This window comes from Microtus oregoni, unplaced genomic scaffold, assembly GCF_018167655.1.
Source record: "Microtus oregoni isolate MIOR12 unplaced genomic scaffold, Mior012 000040F_ref0000088, whole genome shotgun sequence".
Taxonomy (NCBI): domain Eukaryota; kingdom Metazoa; phylum Chordata; class Mammalia; order Rodentia; family Cricetidae; genus Microtus; species Microtus oregoni.
In genome coordinates this window covers 9,600,442-9,622,607 of record NW_024543207.1, presented here as the reverse complement: position 1 = coordinate 9,622,607, position 22,166 = coordinate 9,600,442, and the positions used below count along the sequence as shown (strand labels likewise).

The window sequence follows — 22,166 nt, the reverse complement described above, 5'->3', positions numbered from 1 at the left end:
ATTTTGACCACAGCAGAAAATGATATCATAGTCCAGGCACATTGTTATATCTTTTACTACGTGCTTATGTAGTGTAAATCTCACAGTCAACAAGGGCAAAAGAATGGAAGAAGGATCTCAGATTCACAGTCTATGCAGATAATGTCTCTGTTATTACTTTTGAGCTCTCGCTGAATGTGCACAGACACCCTGGTTGAATTCTTCATTGTCATGCTGTATCGTAGAAATAAGGATGTTCATGGAGAGAATGTCCAGCTTTCTTATTCCCTAGGCATGTTCCGCATACAAAGCCCAGGCTAGCCGTAGGCTCCCTACTCACATTTGAAGGCATAAGATTCCATGTGCGCTGTATACCCTGTGCCCGAGTATTCTTGTTCTACTAAATCTGATACATTTCCTTTTCTGTACAGACAGGGCTCTTCTCTTATTTGCATAATTCCCACAGCAGAAAAAATTAAAGTGCTTTAAATATTAACCAGGAAAAGCAATTGCATGGAACAATCTACTCTGTAGAAACTACTATATTAAGAAGAATTTTAAAGAGCATTTGATAAAATAGCAACAGCATTCCTAAGCAGACCATGTTTTTCCCATGTGGCTAATAGTGAAGTTGAGGCTACAATTATGGGATAGCTTCTGTCTCACTAAGGGACAGTTAGGCTAGGCATTAGATGCTGGAGACGTACTTCTCTAAAAGCAATCTTCCAGCATGGTTATAAAATCTTAACTGTTGCTTATTCGTTCTGTACACCTGTTTATGATTGGGATTAAATTATATTTCAGTAATGTTCATTGAATGGGTCTCTACGGCTTTTTTATTACTAATTATAAAATCCAGGAAATTACAATTTAGTATACTGTTTTACTTAGTAGATATCTATTAACTCTTTTCCCACAAGAAGGAATAGTAAATAGAAAAGAAAACTCAAATAAATAATTAAAATTTTACTCTTACAAAAACAGGACTTTGCTTTGGCAATGACTGCAAATGATACTTTACTTTATATGCAAGTATTTATGTCTATTTGTTAGTTGGTTTCTACTTGATGCAAATATTATTGAGGCTTAAGTGTTGGTTCAGAATTAAATAGCACCTTTTTTTTCTTTTCTTTTCTTTTTTTTTTCGTTTTTTTGGTTTTTTGAGACACGGTTTTACTGCAGTTTTGGAGCCTGTTTTGGAACTAGCTCTTGTAATCCAGGCTAGCCTCAAACTCACAGAAATCTTGCCTCTGCCTCCCAAGTGCTGGAATTAATGGCATGTACCACCACCACTTGGCACCACATTCTTATATACATCCTGAGAAGTGTTTCTTCTTCTACAAGATCTGCTTAATATTTTCAACATTTGTTTGTAAATATTTTCAAATATTAATTCAAGTTTTTCACGTGATTCTTAATATTATTTATTATTTATTTTAAATCTGGGGATTTAGTAAATGAAAACTAGCCAGAATGAATGAAATGATGTGGAAACATTCTTACCCTTGCGTTTCCAGGCAAATATGAACAAAAATATTATTAATAACCTAAATGTAAGACAACACTGAAATATTACAGTAAGGAGAGTTAAATAAAAGATGCTAGATTCACACAATATAGGAAGCTGTATTTTCACATGGATATGCCAGTACAAAAAAAATATTCTAAGTGAAACAGTTTAGTTAGAAGTTATCACATATTCTTTAATTGTGCTGGAAGAATTACCAGAAGAATCTATTCTAGAGAGATAGGATGCATATCTGTGATTTTCCTTACCTTTCAGGAAAAATGACAGTGTTTCAACATCCATTTGTGATAACGGAGAGAAAACTGCATTATATACTTTAGAAGGAAAGACATATACCATGCCAATATTATCTACATGAATGTCTATAAATATTTTTATATCCTGTTTCATCTACAAAAATAAAGAACATGATTTCTGTTTACATAGCAATATTTTTCACTCTAAAATATACATTTAATTATATTTATTTTTGTCATGTGTATTGAAATATTTCTTAAATATCTATGTCATTTTTGCCTAAAATTCTAAACTGAGGTGCTTTTAATATTTCCTAAAATATTAAGACACTATTATCAAGATAACAGATTTCTTTATGGATATCTTGTTTTGATTTATAGTAATATTTGCTTTTTCAACATCAAAAAATACTTTGTGTGCATGTGAAGTTGTGTGTGTTTGTGTTCTTTTTGTTGGTTTTGTTGTTTTCTATACAATTGGGTGTTTTTGCACTGCCCTGGATATGTGTCCAGTTTCTCAGATTTGTCTTATATAATTTGCTCAAAGAGATGTTAGATACACAGTTGAGATTTTCCAGCAAATTCTTTCAGTTTAAATGCTATGAATGCTAATTCAAGTAAGGGCTGTTTAATGATATCTAGGGCCTGAACTGCCTGATAGTACCCTTACTGATAAGACTTGGTAGCATAAGTGAAGTATAACTATATGAAACAGGAAATTAGCACAATGAAGAGGAAAATCAGACACTCTTGACTCAAGGATGAGGACTAATCATTCCATCATATCAATTTCTAACTTCATGCTGGATGAAACTGAAGGAAAAACAACAAAACTCATTACATTATGGATATGAGAATGGCTTCATGTATACATTCTGCAAAATCCTGACAAAAGAGAAATGGGTTGTGCCTGGCTGGCTAGAAAATCTCTGCCTGTGATCCCCTACAATAACATTGTTCCCTCAGATACATAAAGCAGGTTACCGTTCTCTGATGCAGTCACTGTGATATTGTACCATGGTGTTTCTTCTCTATCAAGAACTTTTGAAGTCTTAATGGTTCCAGTATTGGCATCAATATTGAAAACTCTGTCCTCTTCAGCATTGTGATTGATGAAATACCTGAAAGAAAGAAGATAAAAGTTTTCCATGTAGGGAATTTTAAATAAGAACAATATAACATAATAATGGAATTATTAAATAAAGTGCATTAAAATGCAGCTACATTTTAATGTCTATATTTGACCTAAGAATTGTTTAAGAATTGTATTTTATATAACCTCTAACAGTTGTTTTTATAGTTAAATCATATATTAACATATTGAAGAAAAACTAATGAATTCCATGAATAAAAATAAGCAGTTGGTTTTGGTCTGGAGAGGTGCTTCAGTAGTTAAGATAAAATACTGCTCTTATAGGTAACCTATGTCAGTTCCAAACACCTGTATCGTGTTGCTCTCAGCTGTATCCAACCAGTCAACATTTCAGGAGGAAGAACTATGTTCCACTAGATGACCCCAGACCAACTCTGTATGTGTCATATATATATACATATATATATATATATATGTGTGTGTGTGTGTGTGTGTGTGTGCATATATATATATATGCAGAGAGAGAGAGAGAGTGTGTGTGTGTGTGTGTGTGTGTGAGAGAGAGAGAGAGAGAGAGAGAGAGAGAGAGAGAATAGATGGGATAGATGGGTTGAGTTGTGGATCTGGGAAGAGTTGTAAGGAAATTGGAGGGTGGCTATTTTCAAAATATACGGTACATATGTATGAAGTTCTGAATTAATTGGCAATAAGTATGGATTTTAAAAAGTAGTTTTCTCATACAGACATTGAGAAGAACTTTAGATATATAAGAGACACATTAGTACATGAGGGAAAATGCTGATTATTTCTGTCTTTTTTATTTATTGATATTTCATTGAGCTCTACAGTGTTCTCTGCTCCCCTTCCTGCCTCTCTTCTCCCTCCCTTCCCCTTCAACCCTCTCCCAAGATCCCTGTGCTTCCAATTTCCTCAGGAGATCTTCTATTTTACTGTTATCCATGTAGATTAAATCTATGTATGTCTCTCTTAGGGTCTTCATTGTTATCTAGGTTCTCTGGGATTGTGATTTATGGGCTGGTTTTCCTTGTTTTATGTTTAAAAACCACTTATGAGTGAGTAAATGTGATAATTTCTGAATCTGGGTTACATCACTTAAAATGCTGTTTTCTAGCTCTATCCATTTGCCTGCAAAATCAAGATGTAGTTGTTTTTTTTTTTCTGGTATGTAGTTCTCCATTGTATAAATTTACTACATTTTCCTTTTCCGTTCTTTGGTCTAAGGGCATTTAGATTGTTTCCAGGTGCTGGCTATGTCAAGCAATGCTGCTTGAACATAGTTGAGCACATGTCCTTATGGCACAATTGAACATCCTTTGGAAATATACCCAAAAGTGGTATTACTGGGTCTTGAGGAAAGTTGTTTCCTAATTTTCTGAGAAATTGCCACACTGACATCTAAAGGGGACTGTAGCAACTTGCATTCTCACCAGCCATGCAGGAGTGTTCCCTTTACCCACAACCTCTCCAGAACAAGTTGTCATCAGTGTTTTTGATCTTGGCCATATACAGAGCTATAGTACTGAAAACAGCCTGGTGTTGGCATAAAATCAGGCAGCAGGACCAATGAACCCAAATCAAATACCCAGATATTAATCCACACAGCTTCAAACATCTGATTTTTGACAACTGTGTCACTTCTGGGTTCATACTAGGGCATTGGACGCTCAGTACAGCACAGAAGTATTTGCATAGAAGATGCGCTGCAGCACTAATTACAGGAACCATATTAGAGAGTTAGCTTAGGGGTCTGTCAATAAGGAATAGATACATAAAAAATACAATACCCAAACATAGAATTTCATCCAATCATACTGAATAAAATTATGCTGCTTATATGAAAACAGTTAAAACTAGATATTGTGCACATTTTGGTATACTTTATTTATAGACTCACACATGCACATGCATATGGGAAATTGAGAGGAGTTGGGGGACATAATATATAAGGAAGATTACCTGAGAAATTATATTGAGCTAACGGAAGGTGGAGAGGAGGAGAGGGTATAGGAGGTGAGTACTGTCATAGTATATTAAATTCTTGAATGGGAACGCACTTATGTTCATATCACTGTATATAATTAATATATGCCAGTAATAATTATGTACAAAAGAAGCTTGTACAAAATTACAGCTTTGCCACAGTTATATAATCACTATATTACATGTGATATAGCCATCACAATAGCATCTATACATGATGTAAAATCTTCAATGTCTATGCTCAGAAATACCTATTAAATAGTGAAACACAACTTTGGGTGCACATATGAGGATTCTCATGAGAAAGTTAGGGAGTGATGCTTTTGATGCAATCAATGGATTAATGTTTAGATGGACTCAGAGTACGAAGTGATTAGTGGGAAGTAGCGAAAGTTGGAAGGTATGGTTTAGGTATGGGAAGTAGGTCCCACCCACATGAATTTGAAGCTTTGTCTCCCCTGGCTTCTCCTGTAGCAATTTCCCTGCTCATGCTCACCATGATGTTCCTCCAACCATGCTCTCACCATGTGTTTCTCTACCTCCATTTGTTCAGAACACTGGGCCAAAGAGGAAATGAGTAAACGTTTCTATAAGTGTTAAACAAAATACATAGTTTTTCATGGTATTTCTTTTCTGTCTGGCAGATGCTTGTTAACCAATGAAAATACTAATACAATCCACTGAAAGCTCTTATAATATATGGCCATTAATCAAGTGAGATATTCATAATGTTGTAGACTTAGACTACAGGAAGTCCAATTGACTTGTTGCTAATTTCTATTGGCCCAGTAGTCCCTAAAAACCCTCTAATGGGACCTGTCCCAAGTGTAATCATTAATAATTTAACACCAGCATATAATGCTGCATTTGCACATTATCTAGTAATACATTTTGTCAGTTTCTATTTTTATAAAGAATTATAATATTATAATTATTATATTATAATAAATTATGATTATCTGTTTTACCACTTCCTACTATGACACAAAAAATTTGCATCTGTTAATCCAGTATGTATATTTCAAACAGTGTGAAAAATGAAAAAACTTAAATTTATCAAAATAAGCTGAAATTTATTATTCAAATTAGCACTTTACTGACCAAGAAACAGGCAGAAAGCTATGCATGCTGGCCTATCTATTGGCCATTCAGCTTTTAATTCACCAGTCAAAGCAATACATCTTCACACATTGTACAAATGCCTCTTAACAGTTTAGAAGTCAAAGCAATACACCTTCACACATTGTACAAATGCCTCTTAACAGTTTAGAAGTCTCTTTGTAGCAATAAAACATCAATTAAGTATATATGTAGAATATAGAATGGGAGAAAATGTTTAATTATCCATTGTGGAGAAGATTACTTTTAGACTATATAAAAGATTCAGGCTGGGGATAGAGTTCAGTCTTGCGAATCTCTCAATCAACTGAACACTCCAATCAGAAAAAGTTTTAACACACACCTCAGAAAATAAATGCCAAAAAGAATCAATTCAACTGATAAATGGGAAAATGAACACATTTTTCTTATAAATGAGATATGTATGGACAATTTGAGAAATTATTTTTTAATTAATCTACTTATTATAATATCATTACGTCATTCCCCTCTTCCCTTTGTTCCCTCTTAATCTTCCTCGAACTCCCATGTGTTTTCTTCATGGCATATTTTGTATTTAATTGTTCCATATATGTATGAACATGCATCAATATCAAAATTGACTGCCTTGAATCAAATATTTCCTTTCAACAAATGCTATGTTAAACAAATCACTTAGTTCTTTACTTGGTACTCTATTTTCTCTTTGATAGTGTAGGCATTGGGCAAAGATAATTTTCATTTTAAAGTGTGTTGGAAGAGTTCTTTTTCATTTCAAAACTTTCATCATTTCATTCCTTATAAGGGTTTGCTCTATGTTATTCTGTCTCTTTCATCCAAAACTTAATTTTAAGCTTGTATCAAAAATACATTTCTATATTGTTTTGCTCTAATTGTATTAGATTAAAGTATAGATTATTTCTCTGTTATTACCCTTTATACACTTGCAAATTCAGTATGGGGGTGGAAAAGGAAATTCACAGATATTTCTTTGCTATGTAGCAGTTTTGTAAGATTATGAATAATAGTTTGAATAAAGTTTAATAATCTATAATTATCTCACAAGATGTGACATGTCATGGAAGCTTGGATTTCTCTCCAGCTTAACTAAAGGTCACAGATCTGAAGTATGGCTGTATTTCATATTTTAAAACGTCCTTTCAAAAGGTTAAGGTAAGAAATGCCTGAACCATATAAACATCTGGAAAGTAATCATTCTAAGTAAATAAACCAAAAGTACCATTTGTCATTTGGTAAATCTGATGTTATACTTCAGTATAACATTCTAATAAAATTCCGTGGAGACAATGCATAAACTATATTAACCAGAATACATGTTATATATCGGATGCCTGTAATATCTTGAGAGAATTTTTGTACGGTTAGCTGTATAGCAGGTATGTGTGTAGAGAGTTTAACTACTACAGTTTGTTGTTTGACACTCCATCATTCAGAACTTCTATCTTAGCATCATCATCAGTGACAAAATCATGACTGCTCTAGTCATCTGTGGGCCACTTTCATCTCACCTGTCATATGTGCATTGTGCTTTACAGTCTTAATCTGTATGTTTTTCTTCGCAGTATGTAGTTGATACTAATAAAACGCAAGTCAAGGGCTGAGGCACCAAGTTTTAAATATGACCCTACTTTCCCTGTCTCTATTCATTTCTTATTAAATGATTCTGGGGAATTGTCACTATTATATTTGGAGTCTTTGGTACTCTTGATTAAGGCATACTTATGATTGAATTAAAAACAGTATAAATTAGTCAATAAGCTAAATTTTATATTAATTTGTCTATTTAAAAGGTAAACATTAAAATTAAACATTTTTTTAAAAATATATTTGATGGTATTTCATCTTTCCTTTAAAAATTAAGAGACAAATATTCAATTTCAGTTATTTTTTCTTTCCATTTATCTTTTTCAATGCTGCTTATTACTTTTCTTATCAGTTCTACAAGTAGGAAATTAATTGCATTTCCTTGTGCAGTGTAAGGTGCATCTCTTATGAGGAATGTTTCTTAGTTACTAAACATTTGACCCTCAAAAAAGGAAGATATGGGGCACGTTTGTATATCTGTTATATTTTCTTTTTCTCTTTTTTTCTCATTGTTTGTACCATGAATCTTATGTGAATGTCACATTTTTATTAAAATCAAGAATAAATGTTATGTAAATTATACACTAATAACAGCTTTTGAGTTTCTAATTATTTCAAGGTTACTAAAGTAAATTCATTTTATTTTTTTGAATCAAAGCAAAGCAAAAAATAATAGTTATGCTAATAAAACTATTATTATGTGAGGACTATGTGTCAATCATTCCTCTCCAGCAACATCTAATGCTATGAATGTTCAGCTCCCTTTCCAATACATGAGGAAAGAACTGAATCAATGAGATTTATCAGAGGATGATAAATTAGTCACAGAACTTACCAATTTTTGTCATTAATAAATGATTGTGGGAACACTCACATGGACACATTACACATAGCTTCCATGTAATGAGAAACTCTTCTAGAAAGATCTTGTAAATTTGTTTATATGAGTATAGTTCCTATAACAGTTCTTTTGTCTTCTGATGGATCAGAGTTTCTCACCTTTAGCCATATGGGTATTTGGAGACAGAGAATTCTTCATCATGCGAAATGTTTTATTGACTAGAGTTTGGGTGTCCTTAGTTCTTTTCTGTGTCTCTTTCAGTTAGCAACCCCCTACCACTATAACCTAGACATACCCACCAACAAAACACATAGGTAGGGATTTGAGCAGTGTAAGGCTATAAATGTGGAACTCTCCCAAAGGTAGAGGACAAAAACCAGCTAGCTCCTTTTCAAGCATGTGAGGATTGAGGATATGTGTTTAACTATATTGAGTCACATTAATTGAGACATAAACCACATCTTCAAGAGCTTGTGCGATCAACAGTATACCATACCTTACTAAGCTGTTAGCACTGTCTGGATCTTGTGCCAAGACGGTGCCAACAATTGTTCCGATCTTGGCATTTTCATAGACGTCCATGATGTAGGAAGGCATAGAAAAGAGGGGTGGTTCATCCACATCCCCAACAATGATCTTCAGCATTGTGGCATCTTTAAATGGACCAAGGTGTGAAAAGCGGAAGTCCAGGTGTGTATTTGCTCCTTCAATGTTAAGTGTGTAAGACTTCTTTTTTTCATAGTTCAGTGGCTGCAGAAGAACAATGTGATAGCCATCATTAGAACTTCCGCATTTTCAAGAATGCAGTTATTTTTCTCCAAACCAGAGCAGAAAGAAGTCAAATTACTTTTTCGTAGAGCAGAAAGAAGTCAAATTACTTTTTTTTTGTTGTTGTTTGTTTGTTTGATTTTTTTTTGTTGTTTTTGTTTTTGTTTTTGTTTTTTGAGACAGGGTTTCTCTGTGGTTTTTGGAGCCTGTCCTGGAACTAGCTCTTGTAGACCAGGCTGGTCTCGAACTCACAGAGATCCACCTGTCTCTGCCTCCCGAGTGCTGGGATTAAAGGCATGCGCCACCACCGCCCGGCCATCAAATTACTTTTATTTTTTAAAAAAGCTAAAATGTTTTTCTGAATTATGATATCAAAAGGGAACTCATGGGAACTCCAGACTTAATCCATATGGATTTTATACAGCCTTAGAATGTGTTTACACCACATGCAGAAGTAAACTCCCCCAGGAAAACAATATTCATTCTCAGAGACACTTTCTAGTTCTCCCCATCCCCATGAACCAGGAATTATCAGACGGATAATCTAAAAATATCTGCTGCTAACTTGTCTGAAATTTGAAAAACATAACTATTAACATTTATGTAATTCACCTCACATTATTTCATAATATTTTCCTTCTTTTAAATAGGATGTTTGGTGATTTTCCTTTTTGACTTGGGTTCCTTCTAGAATTGTGCTCCTCACTCCTTCTCAAATATATCATTTGATACATCAATGTAACAAATGCATTGACAATATTTTCTCCTTTCCTTTTTTAGAATTTTTTTTTTTTCGAGACAGGGTTTCGCTGTGGCTTTGGAGCCTGTCCTGGAACTAGCTCTCTAGACCAGGCTGGTCTCTAACTCACAGAGATCCGCCCGCCTCTGCCTCCTGAGTGCTGGGATTAAAGGCGTGTGCCACCATCGCCCGACTTTTAGAAATTTTTTATTGATTTTTATTGAACTCTACATTTCTATCTGCTCCCCTCTCTGCTTCTTCCCTCCCCCCTTAAGCCCTCCCCCAAGGTTCTTTTTTTTGTTTGTTTATTCTATCTTCACTCTAATATTTGCGTTATTTGCTACATAGAAATTATGTAGTTTATGTTTGTTTTTTGTTTTACTGCTTGTTCTATTTACTCTACTTTCTTTAATATATTTTTATTATATTTTGATATTGAGATCAAAGTTTTAAAAGCTGCCTTTTTTTTTTTTGCTTGGTCAAAAATTTTAGCTTTGACCCTTTTTTAATAGGTCATTATATTTCCTTCAGTTTCTTCTTTAATTTTCCATTTTCCAATTGCAGCTTTTATTGTTTTGGGGGGAATGAACCTTTAGCCTGATGCATTAGGTAATCATTCTATAACTTAATAGCACAACCAGTCCTTCAGCTAATATCTACTTTCCATTAAAACTATATGTTGGGCATCATGAATTGACTTTATGTGCAATGATATCAACCAATGCTCTGTCTCAAAAAAGACATTTTATTATTATAGGAAAATATAGCAAAAAAGTATTTTATATCAACGTTGCATGTAATATTGAATATTATGAATATTAGCAGTGATGCAAACTGATACAGGTATGCATGTCAATAGGCAAATTGACTTTTTAATAACTGAAAGCTTGAAAAATACTAACCATGCTGCACATTTATGTTTGCATTTGGTTTGGGAACCAAAATTATCTCACATTTAGTTATAATTATAAGAATTTTTTGATAATGTAAGTCCTTTAGATTTACACATTTTTAGTGGTGAGTTATCTTTAGTATCAAGCCTACTAATTAGAAGTTGTTTTCTTGCAAAAGAACTGAAACTGAAAATAATTAATAACTCTCTTCAAGAAGATTTAAATTCTGAGCCAGACCGTGGTGACACATGCCTTCAATCCCAGCACTAGAGTGGCAGAGGCAGATGTATTTCTGTGAGCCTGGGCCAGCCTGGTTTACCAGAGCTAGTTCCAGGACATGCTCTAAAGCAACGGTGAAACCCTGTCTTGAAAAACAATACAAACAAACAAACAAACAAAAAACTAAGAAGATCTAAGTTCTGTCAGGATGTACACATTGATACCTTAAATTTCTAGATCCCACTATGCTTTAATGAAAGAATCTGTCTCTTACTCCTTTAAAAACCTCACTCTGGCTTAAATAAGATATTCTAAAGTTTGTGAACATTTGTTGCCCCTCAGGGACCAGAGGGTGCTGGATAAATGCTTATTGTGTTATGAACACTGCTTTCAGAGAAGCACCTGCTGGTTCCTAGCACCCACATGGAAATTCACAGCTGTAACTCCAGTCGCAGTGGACCTGACACTCACTCCCTCCCACCAGGAGCACCAGGCTTTTACATGGTTTACATACCTGTTATTTTAAATTTTAATTTATCTTATTTTATATTTTGGTATGTGTTCCACAACAACACTGTCCTCTTTATATCTAGGCCTGGCTATTCATAACTGTATATGTCACTGATAGGAAGCAGAAGGCAAGAGGTCTCATATTGCATAAGATCAATGTTTATAATATTAGTTATTTAACGTACTTTGGTCTAAAACTTCCTGACCAATGTTCTAATTGTTCTACAGTGTGGGTCATATTTGCTTTGATATAGTGATTAGCACATCTTTTCTCACAGCACTGGATTATAAAACATCCATCTTCATTCATTCACTTTTACAGAATTTTACTCCATGCAATTCAGAAAAATCAGTGAAGGAAATTTTTATCCATATTAAGTTTATTTTGATGTTATTATCAGGCTGCACAACAGAGTGGATAGACCACACATTTTCTAGTAGGTCCCTTTGGCAAAAAAGATGTCACATGTCTTAATGCCGCCCACCTAATGCTAAGGCACAGGCTGTTTGTGTGGACACATGGTTTCGTGATGATGATCATCTAATATAAGTTTAACTACCTCCAAGCAGAGATAATCATCCTGGGGAACTTGTTTGCCAAGACTGGCAGATGGATGGATAGGGACCATCTGTAGCCACAAAGGAAGGAGAGAATAATTTCAGGTTGGGTCAGAAATTTGAAGAATAGTTTGCTACCACGAATAGGAACATTTTAGTAGTGTCATTTCTGAACAAAAATTGGTGATATTGAATTACACACATAGAAAAATTGGGAGGAAATATAATCATTCATTTATTCTGTATATTTCAGAATTGTGTGTTCAATACCAAGCATATTAGTCTTTGTATTATAATCACAGAAGTATATAAATTGGGCAATATATTATTTTCCTATATTGTAACTGTGGCAAACATGTACAACTACTTATCATTTATAAATTAAAAAATAATTCTAAAAATCTTTAGACTTTGGAATTTGTATTAAATTCTGTCTGTGGGGCTTAATTTCCTTAGATGCAAGCAAATTTTAGCCTAAATATAATCCAACGAATACAGTTTGTTAGAAAAAATAAAATCTATTTACAAAATCCCATAAGTCAAAAGTCACATTGAAAAGAAAGAACAGGGAAAATTCACCATGACTACTGAAGTATCATGAAAGGGAAATAGCATGAAATCTCTAGGAATTCATAAACTAAAAACATAGCATTATCTGCTTAAACAAAAGAAGCATCACTGAACAAGGGGAACATGATAAAGACATATCAGCATATTGTAAAACCACTGATTGTTCATGGTAAATGAGAATTTTATCATAGCTCTATTTTGTAATACCAAATACTTAGGTTTATAGATGTTTCTAGGTAAATCCTGATAATTGTTAAAATTGAGTATCTATGTAGTGCTCAAACAAAAATAGGAATTATGTAAAAAGTGTTTCTCCTTTAAATGATAGGAATTTGCATGAAAATGATGGGCTCTAGTCCTTGAAAATCTGTTCACTATTATTTACAGATTGTTTCATTCATTATTTTGTTGGTGGATGGGTCTGATTATTTGAATGAAATTAATTTTAGTTTACAAACTGTAGAGCTGGGATGAATCTCCAGGGTGGAGCACCATGAGTCTGCATAATGAGTTTGTATTTATAATGAGAGACAGCAAAGTTCATGATGGTTCTGCATGGAAAATCATGAACATAAGTCAAAGCTTGGGGAAAACAATTACAGGAATAAGAACAAATCATTGCTCAGTTTTGTTTTGGGCTTTTTGCTTTGTTTAGTTTTTGGTTTAATAGATTTGCTTTAGGTTTAATTCTTAGGATAAAATTTTACAGCAGTCCAAACTCCATTGACTTTGTTTGTATATTTATTGTGATAATGGGTATTGAACTGCACAAATCAAGGAACTACTTAGTCACTGATCTATTTGATATAATTAAAATGAATGAATTATAAATTAAATAACTGCACTAAAAACCATCTACTTGAAGAAGCATCTTTTCTGATGAGTGGTTATTAAGGTACTGGTCTATGAGTATAGCATATATTATATTAACATAGGCCATTATATTATGTTAACAGAGGCCATTCTTTTGGTGTGTTCATTTAGCAGTATAGCAATAATAGCTTTTCCCCTATGGTTCATGACCTTAAGTTGTTGACCTCATTTAACTTAACAGATATGGTTTTCTTTAATGGAGTGTCCTCAAATCCAACCACAATGTGGTTTTTTAAACCCATAACATTTGGGGATATGTTTCAGAATATTTTGGAGGCAGGTTCAGTTATCTCTGTGGCAGGTATGTAGCAGGGTTCATTGCTAGGTAAGATTGATTCCCTGTCTAATAACGTATATAGTATCTTTTAATAGGAATGTTACTAGGTAGGAATGAAGCTTCTTGTGGGGTACCGTAGAATTTCTACATGTACAGTGGCATAAGTAAAAGGTGTCTTTATCATATGTGTGGGCATGCATATGTTTCAAAAATCATCTGGTCGTTATTACTCAATATATTACCTACTTTAGTCTGCCCTTCCTTCTCCTCCCAATTTAAAACCTCAGAACTGGAGAGTGTGTAAAGAGATGGAGACTTTGGGGCACTCTGCCTTAAAACATGTTGCTGCTGCCTTGCCTGATGGCCTCCTTTAGATCCTTGTGACCAACAAGGTAGAACGCATCAACTAACTCCAAAAACATGTCCTCTGACATCCAAACACACACCTTGGCATGCAAACGCAAGCACACACACACACACACACACACACACACACACACACACACACATTGGAAAGAAAACCACGGGCACCTATTAAGTAAAAGGATTCCCTGCTCATTCTAGGGATCTTAATAGAAACTGTGTTTCCTGCCTTTTTTAGGTTACATGTATGCTCAGGCACTGTTGGGATGTAAACCACCACTTGATGTCTAGGCATTCCAATCTCACTGAAATTCAACAACCAGCTAGAGATGCCCAGGATTTTGTTCAAAAATCTCAGCTTTGCTGCTATGGTTAATAAAGATCCCTTTCAAGGCAAACAGATTTTAGACGATGTTAGCACTGAGTTCAGACAGCGGGCTGCAGAGCAGTAGGCTTAGAAAACAAACTTGAATCACAAAGCATTATCCTCAGGACTTGAAATCAAATGAAATGTGCCTTGCTGGATTTTAAACTTGTTTTAGACTAGAAACTTCTTAGCCTTCCATTTTCTCTGTGTCAGGATGTCAGGCGTGCTAACTATCTTCTTGCCTCTCCTAACACTCGCATTTGGCAACAAATGGTTTATTTTCTAAGTTCATATGTCCACAGATAAAGTTGCTTGCTATAGGATGAAACATACACAGAATTTCACCATTATTAGGTTTAGATAGAAGGATTTGGAACTTTGTACTGATTTTGTTTAGCACTGAGGTTTATAAATGTTTCTAGCTAGGGTTTTCTATGCATCGGGCAGACAAGAATTCTGGAGGACCAGAAGTTGAAAATAGCAACCAAATTATAAAGACAGAGAGAGACAGAGAGAGAGAGAGACAGACAGAGACAGAGACAGAGAGAGACAGAGACGGAGAGCATATGTAAAAGGTAGGTAGGCTTGGATGTGCAAGTGGATGCCAAATTAAATCATAATAATCCTTAAAGTTGAGAGATTAAATATTGTTAAACATTACTATCACATACACAAATCTCACTATAAGCCTAGATATTCTGAGAACTTCTAGAGCAGTGTTTGCTTAATTTAAGGGTTTTTGTTTTTATCTGAGGGGTATGGAATAAACTCACACATGTGCTGCTCTGGTCATGTTCTTTATTGTTCTGTTTATTCTTCTGTCTCGTAATTTAATTCTAAATTTTTAATCCTTTTTAGTTTTCCTTTGTTTCAATTCCCTTTATAAATTCTCTTCTGCTTCTCTGTTTACCTAGCTTAAATACACTTTATCCCTAGGAGGCTAGAAGAAATAGGAAAAATATATATAAGAATTACAACTCATTGGTCATATCACACTCCACGGGTAAATTATTAGGACCCGAACTATACCATAGAAATGCAAGGTTTTAAGGATTCTGGTGTAAGACTGTGATCAGAGGCGGGCACAGTGCCCAGTGAGACAAGCTTTAAGACACTACAGAACATGTTTTTCATCAGCCAGATTTGGCAAGCAAAGAATTGGAATGATTCCTTAGGTTTCTTTATGCAACTCTGACCTTGGGCATATCTGTAAAGTTTGTTTGGCTTTTTGTTGTTGCTTTTTGCTTTGTTTTCTATTCTCTCTCTCTCTCTCTCTCTCTCTCTCTCTCTCTCTCTCTCTCTCTCTCTCTCCACACACACAGGAGTTCTCTATGTAGCTTTTGGAGTCTGTCCTAGAATTCATTTTGTAGGCCAGACTGTCCTCAAATTCAGAAATTGTCCTGTCGCTGCCTCCCAAGTGCTGGGATTAAAGAGGTGCACCACCACCACCCATCCTGTAAAATTTTTGATTTATGATTCATTTACAGAAACATTCAGTCTAGTTTGAACTTGCTGTGAGGTGAAAATAAGCTAATTGTGTGTAGCTTATCTTAAACTGAAGAAAAATTTTTTTCCTGTGTTAGTATTAGTATAAAGAACAAAGCAGGCTTTTAAGTATCCTACAGTCTTCATGGGATAATAGAGTTAGCCATGAAGTATATTCTAGAATATTTTCTATACATTAAAATCATACAACTTCATGAGAAGATATTTCCTTACCAACCACAAATATATGTGCCCATAAGTGTGAGATGCTATTATAAGATTACATATAAATATACACATACTCATAATTAATTGTTGACTAGGATTACAACTTCCTCTTTTCCTCATTCATTTTTGTATCTATAATGATAGGCATGTCTTATTTGGTCTCTTCCTTCCATTATCACTTATATAGATTTAATTATTATGTTTTAAAAATCTTCAATTCTGTAGGATGAAAGTCTTTTGATATTTGAAAAGTTTCATTTTTTGTTGTTTTAACTGCTTCTAGTGTACAAATTTTCATACCAACTAAAGTTCTTCAACAGCAAATATTAATGCCATAATGTAGTAAATAAAATAAAGAACTTGTTTTACCCTTCTTCATTTATTTTTTTGTTTTGTTTTTTTCCGTTTATTTATTTATTAAAGATTTCTGTCTCTTCCCCGCCACCTCCGCCCACTTCCCTTCCCCTCCCCCAATCAAGTTCCCCTCCCTTGTCAGCCCTTAGAGCTATCAGGGTTCCCTGCCCAGCGGGAAGTCCAAGGACCACCCACCTCCATCCAGGTCTAGAAAGGTGAGCATCAAAACTGCCTAGGCTCCCACAAAGCCAGTACGTGCAGTAGGATCAAAAACCCACTGCCGTTGTTCTTGAGTTCTCAGTAGTCCTCATTGTCCACTATGTTCAGAGAGTCCGGTTTTAGAGGAACATGGGATGTACTCTTCCTTCATTTATTATTAGCTTTATTTATTCACCCCTTTTATATTTGACTATTCTAATAGAAGTAGAATTTGTTTACTGGCTCTGACCTATGTTCCTTTATTTTTAACTATTGTCATTAGAACAATTGGTGAAATTTTTCACTCACTCCCAATTCAATATCAGCCTTACAAACATTATTATGTGTATATTTTAGAATGAACACGCTTACCGTTCTCATCTTCCCCAACCCTGAGTCTAATTGTAATCAGTACTCTGACATGCCATTTTGGTTCAGCTGACAAGTAGTTTTCCAGAAGATAATGGATTTACAAAGACGATATACCACATTTTAAAATTTTTGTATATTACTGTGTATATCTCTGTGTGAATGCAAAAATATTTCTAGTTCTCCAGGTAGCATAAATCAGTATGACTGAATTTAACTATTTAAAGGATTGTCTTGTTTTTACCTCCCTTTCCACCATAGGAAATAGAAATATTCTAATGGCAAGATGATACATAAAATTATTTGCCTGTGATCTTCATACTTGAAGATTACTAGATATAAAGCATTTGCTTATAGTCCATTCAGGGAATATGACTGATACTGCTCCAAAGATGTTTAAACATAACCTCTTCAGCAAATTTTCCTGACACTCTCCCACTTCTGAAAAGGTAGCCTTCCTTAATAAAAGGAAATCAAAACAATTCAAAGACAAATGCATGCTACTTCAGTACCCTATGCTTTGACAATACATCTTCTCAATGCAGTTTTCCTCAAGAAAAATGATATTATATCACTCATATTCATATTTCATATATCTGAAATATGTTTTAGTTTATGGAAAGTGACTGAGTCCTTCAGTATATCTGTATTTGACTTGGTACTTAACTGAAACATGCCAAATTCCATATTAATTTGGAAATCTGGCTGTCAACAGCTACATATACCCCAAATGTTTACTATAAACTGATAAACTGATTCACTTAATACTGACATAAATTAATTGTTCATTTTTTCTCTCTTCAAATGAGGAGCTAGAGGTCAGAAAACCTGATAATTCCCAAGTGGAATCTAGCTATAATTGATGTGAATGTGTTTTTAAAGGTGTGATGCCATATTGTTGGAAACCTAACAGGAAAAATAAACACCATGGCATAACATAGTTGAATGAGTACAAAGCATTTGTCCCTGCACCTGGTTCCATCGGTTACAGGATAAAGGCTCTATGATGGTATTTCTTTACTCATCAATCTGATTGCAGGAGAAGGCCAGCAACAGCCGAACTCTGGGAACCCAATTGAAGCAACGGAGGGAGAAATATATGAGCAAGGGAGGTCAAGATCATGATGGCGAAATCAACAGAGCTTAATGAAGCTTGTGGAAAACAATAAGCACTAGATGGACAACTGTGGAGTCTCCATGGGGCTGAATTAGATCCTCCACATGTGAGAGAGAGTGGTGAAGCTTGGACTATCTGAGAGGCTTCTGGAAATAGGAGCAGGATCTATGTCTGGTACATGAGACAGCTTGTTGGACCCCAATCCCTATGGGGGGTTGATATGCTCACCCTTAATGCAGAGGGGAGATGTTTGGTACTGCCCCAACTTAATGTGTCAGACTTTCTGGACTCTGCAGGGTAGGCCTTACCTGTTGCGAAGAGTGGATGGGAGAGTTGGTGGGCTGAGATGTGAGGCAAAGGGTATGAGAGGAAGGATGGGAGGAAAAACTGAAGTTTTAATGTAAAGTAAAATTTTAAAGTAATTTTTTTTAAATTGATCTCTGTGCATATATTGTATAAAGTAATAAAAGAACTCATCCATTATATTTTCTAGTATTTAGAGGTAAATCTAAAATGAGTCAATAATTCTCCAATTATAACTACAAGATGACCAAATTTCGCACGCCTTTAATCCCAGCACTCGGGAGGCAGAGGCAGGCGGATCTCTGTGAGTTCGAGGCCAACCTGGTCTACAGAGCTAGTTCCAGGACAGGAACCAAAAGCTATAGAGAAACCCTGTCTCGAAAATCAAAAAAAAAAAAATAAAGATAACCAAATATTTTTGTAATTTTTTATTTAAAATAATTATATAGCCAGGAAGTTAACATTATTTGGGCAAATTTCTTTATCTTCTTGGTCTTTGCAAGAAGTGCTTACCCAGTGACAATTTTAATTTCCTTGGGCAATTGGATTTCTCTTACTTCTTTTTAGTTACTGCTCAACTTTCTAATTTAGCACCTCATTATCAATGAGCTAAGTGTGATTTTCATAGAAGATTTTAGTTTCTTAATTTTATCTTATTTTTCTCACTAATTGTCTTTACACATCATTGCTCTTTCTCACATATAATGCAGCACTTGTGCTCTTTAATATTAATCTACTTCATAGTAATCTAGATAGTTGTCATCTGTCACATCAATCTAGTTCCATCCAGTTATAGACATTTAGAATATTTTAATAGTTTCTCGTTTACCTCTTCTACTGTCCCTTCAATCACCCTTGTGTGTTACTCATCTGTAAGTATATTACCATGAAGAATATATAGATACTGAAACTACATCTAGCCAACAAGCCCTATTGACTAAATTTTCATTGAATACAGGAGGACTAATGGTACTGGTCTCCTAGGGAACAGAAGAAAAATTCATCAGAGATTTTCCTTTATAGAATTCACATGTTGTTCTCTCATTTGACTCGGGATTTCACAGTGAGTAGATAATTATTCTGCTTCATTCATATTTTCATACATTAAATTTGATTTTAATTCTGGAAAACTGCTCAATTATAAGTAGTACACAATATCATCATTATGAATAATTTTCTTAAAAGTGTACATTTTAAATTATGGTATACAAACATAGGAAAGATAGGATTAATTTACCTAATGGCCCTCTCTAAAATTTCTTCTATGCCTCCTTTGTAATTCTTTTTGTGGTTTTCCCAGGTGTTGGGCATTCTATGGAGACTAGAATTCATGTATGAGCTTTCTTGCTATTGATTTTGCTCAACAGAAGAGTGGACATTCATTTATTTATAATTCCAATATCAATAAAATAATTAGGTGTTTTACTATTTTCACTTCTACATGGAAAACAAATGGAAATATATTTTATCTCAACCATTTTATACATAATTAGACACAATTTTTATATGTATATGAATATAAGTATATGTGTCCATATATACTGGATGTGTAATTATAAGGTATCTGTATATAGGACATAAATAAAGAAACCAAAAATATCAAAATTTATCAGTATTAATAAATGAATAGAGCTTAGCTATATCAGAAAAACTGTTTCCCAATAGTTTACAGTGTTATACTATGAATTATTATATGTGATTGAGACTATAGTAAACATTTCATGAAATTTCCAATGATTGTTATTTCATGGTTATGATAATACCTAAATCTAAACATCTAGAATAGAATTTGTGCAATAGCAGTCCTCTATCTAATATATTAAAAATGCAGTGATTTGGTTGATTAAATTAAAATCCTGACTCTTCTTTTTATTGTTTCTATAAGACCAAAATAAATTCCCAGATAACAGAGTCTTCAAGAATCAAATATTCTTGTTTAATTTTTAAAAGTAGAAGAGCAAACAATTGTTCAAAATGAATAGTGTATTAGAATTACAGCATAGAAAGATGATTAATCTTTGTGTTTGTGCATGTATTCAAAGATACTTGTTTTGTCTTATCTGTTTTTCTTTGTGGTTCAGCAAGCATTAAAGTTCCATGGAAAAGTAGAAAAGAACAGCATAGTTTTACTCTCCTACTAAAAGCAAAAGGATAACCATATGAATCTCAATAAGTATAATTTACTAAACACCAAAAACCTATTATCTGGGATAATACTAATATGATTATCATAAAAAATATAACAAATTTTTTCTTAGAATTATCTGCAGTGCCTCTTATGGGTACTGCACACATATAGTGCACAGTGTTATTTGAAGCCTGTATATACATATAAATTAAATAATAATAAATATTTTTAAAAATGAGTTTATGTACTAACAGAACAAATATCGATTTATTTGCCTATTGCATTCCATAGACCTCTTCCCCTAAACATGACGTACTGTTACCAATGTTATTGATTATTCTACACGACCTGACCATTAGGCCTTATGGCTAGAGATGTCGCCTGTGTTGTTGAATACAGAGAAATAAAGTTGGTGGCCAACTGGAAGCTTTACCACTGCTGACAAGCTGGAAGGTACCATGTGTTATACCAGACAAAAAAAGTAGCTATTAGTATCAACTAGATACAAACACTCTGACTCACACCAGCAGTCTGAATTTCAATATACTAGCACAAAAATGTTATGTGCTAACCAACCATTTAACAATAGATTTAAGGTTGACTCACTTCAGTGGAAACGTATGAGACCCTGCTAGTCAGGCCAAACACATGAGACTAGGTAGGACATGGGCTCTAGGCGGAAACCTTACTCTATTGTTCTTTTAGGGGAGTAGAGCAATAAAATGATTTCAAAGGACATATTGTACTGATTGACCCCTATTTGAGACGCTTCTTTTTGTAGTGGTGGTAATGAACACAGACTTATAACTGGATACTTTACAGTGAAAGACATTGGAGTTCTCAGTACTCCTTGAATGTATTAACCATACTCATACTGCCCTCTTGAAGATTCAAGGATATTTACAGAAAAAGAGATGAAAAGATTATAAAAGCCAGAGGTGGTGGATGGCTCTGAGGAACCTGTGCCTTCTAGACATGACAGGACTGATGGAAATATAGCTCACAGAAACAGAGACAGCACATGGAAGGCTTACATGGTCAAGACAAACAAAATTTTAACTGGGAGAAAAAAAAATCCAAGTGATAACAAAGAGGCTATGTGAAATTTGTATCTAATGAGAAAGGGAAAAACAGTTTCTCCAGGGGAGTAACAGTGAGTGTGCCAATCATCGTCAGGACAGGCTTTATGTCTAGAAGCCGTTGTCTAACACAAAATGTTATACATATTTTTGTGTGATTTTAATATCATTTTGTTAATGTTTATGATTTTATTGTTTTTAACTGTTTGCTTTGATTATAAAGTTGGGTGGGTTGAGAGTCAGGGGCAATTATTAGAGAAGATGGGTAGGAATGTAATAAAAACAGATTGTACGAATTCGTATTTTAAAGCCTTCATATGCACACAAAAAGCTATACACAGTAACCTATAACAATAAGTCTAACATGACCCAGATGATGAATTGATA

The 22,166-nt window shown here is 34.3% G+C and overlaps 1 protein-coding gene across 4 annotated transcripts in view; it reads right to left on the bottom strand.

The window, feature by feature from the left end:
- Cdh18 (cadherin 18) overlaps positions 1-22,166 on the bottom strand; it is a 756,186-nt gene that overhangs the window by 44,865 nt on the left and 689,155 nt on the right. For all 4 annotated transcript variants that reach the window (XM_041632191.1, XM_041632192.1, XM_041632190.1 and 1 more), the window contains 2 exons: positions 8,878-9,131; positions 2,728-2,864 (listed from right to left, as the gene is read on the bottom strand). In XM_041632191.1, coding sequence (XP_041488125.1) covers positions 2,728-2,864; positions 8,878-9,131 — 391 coding nt within the window. The remainder of the gene's footprint in view (positions 1-2,727; positions 2,865-8,877; positions 9,132-22,166) is intronic.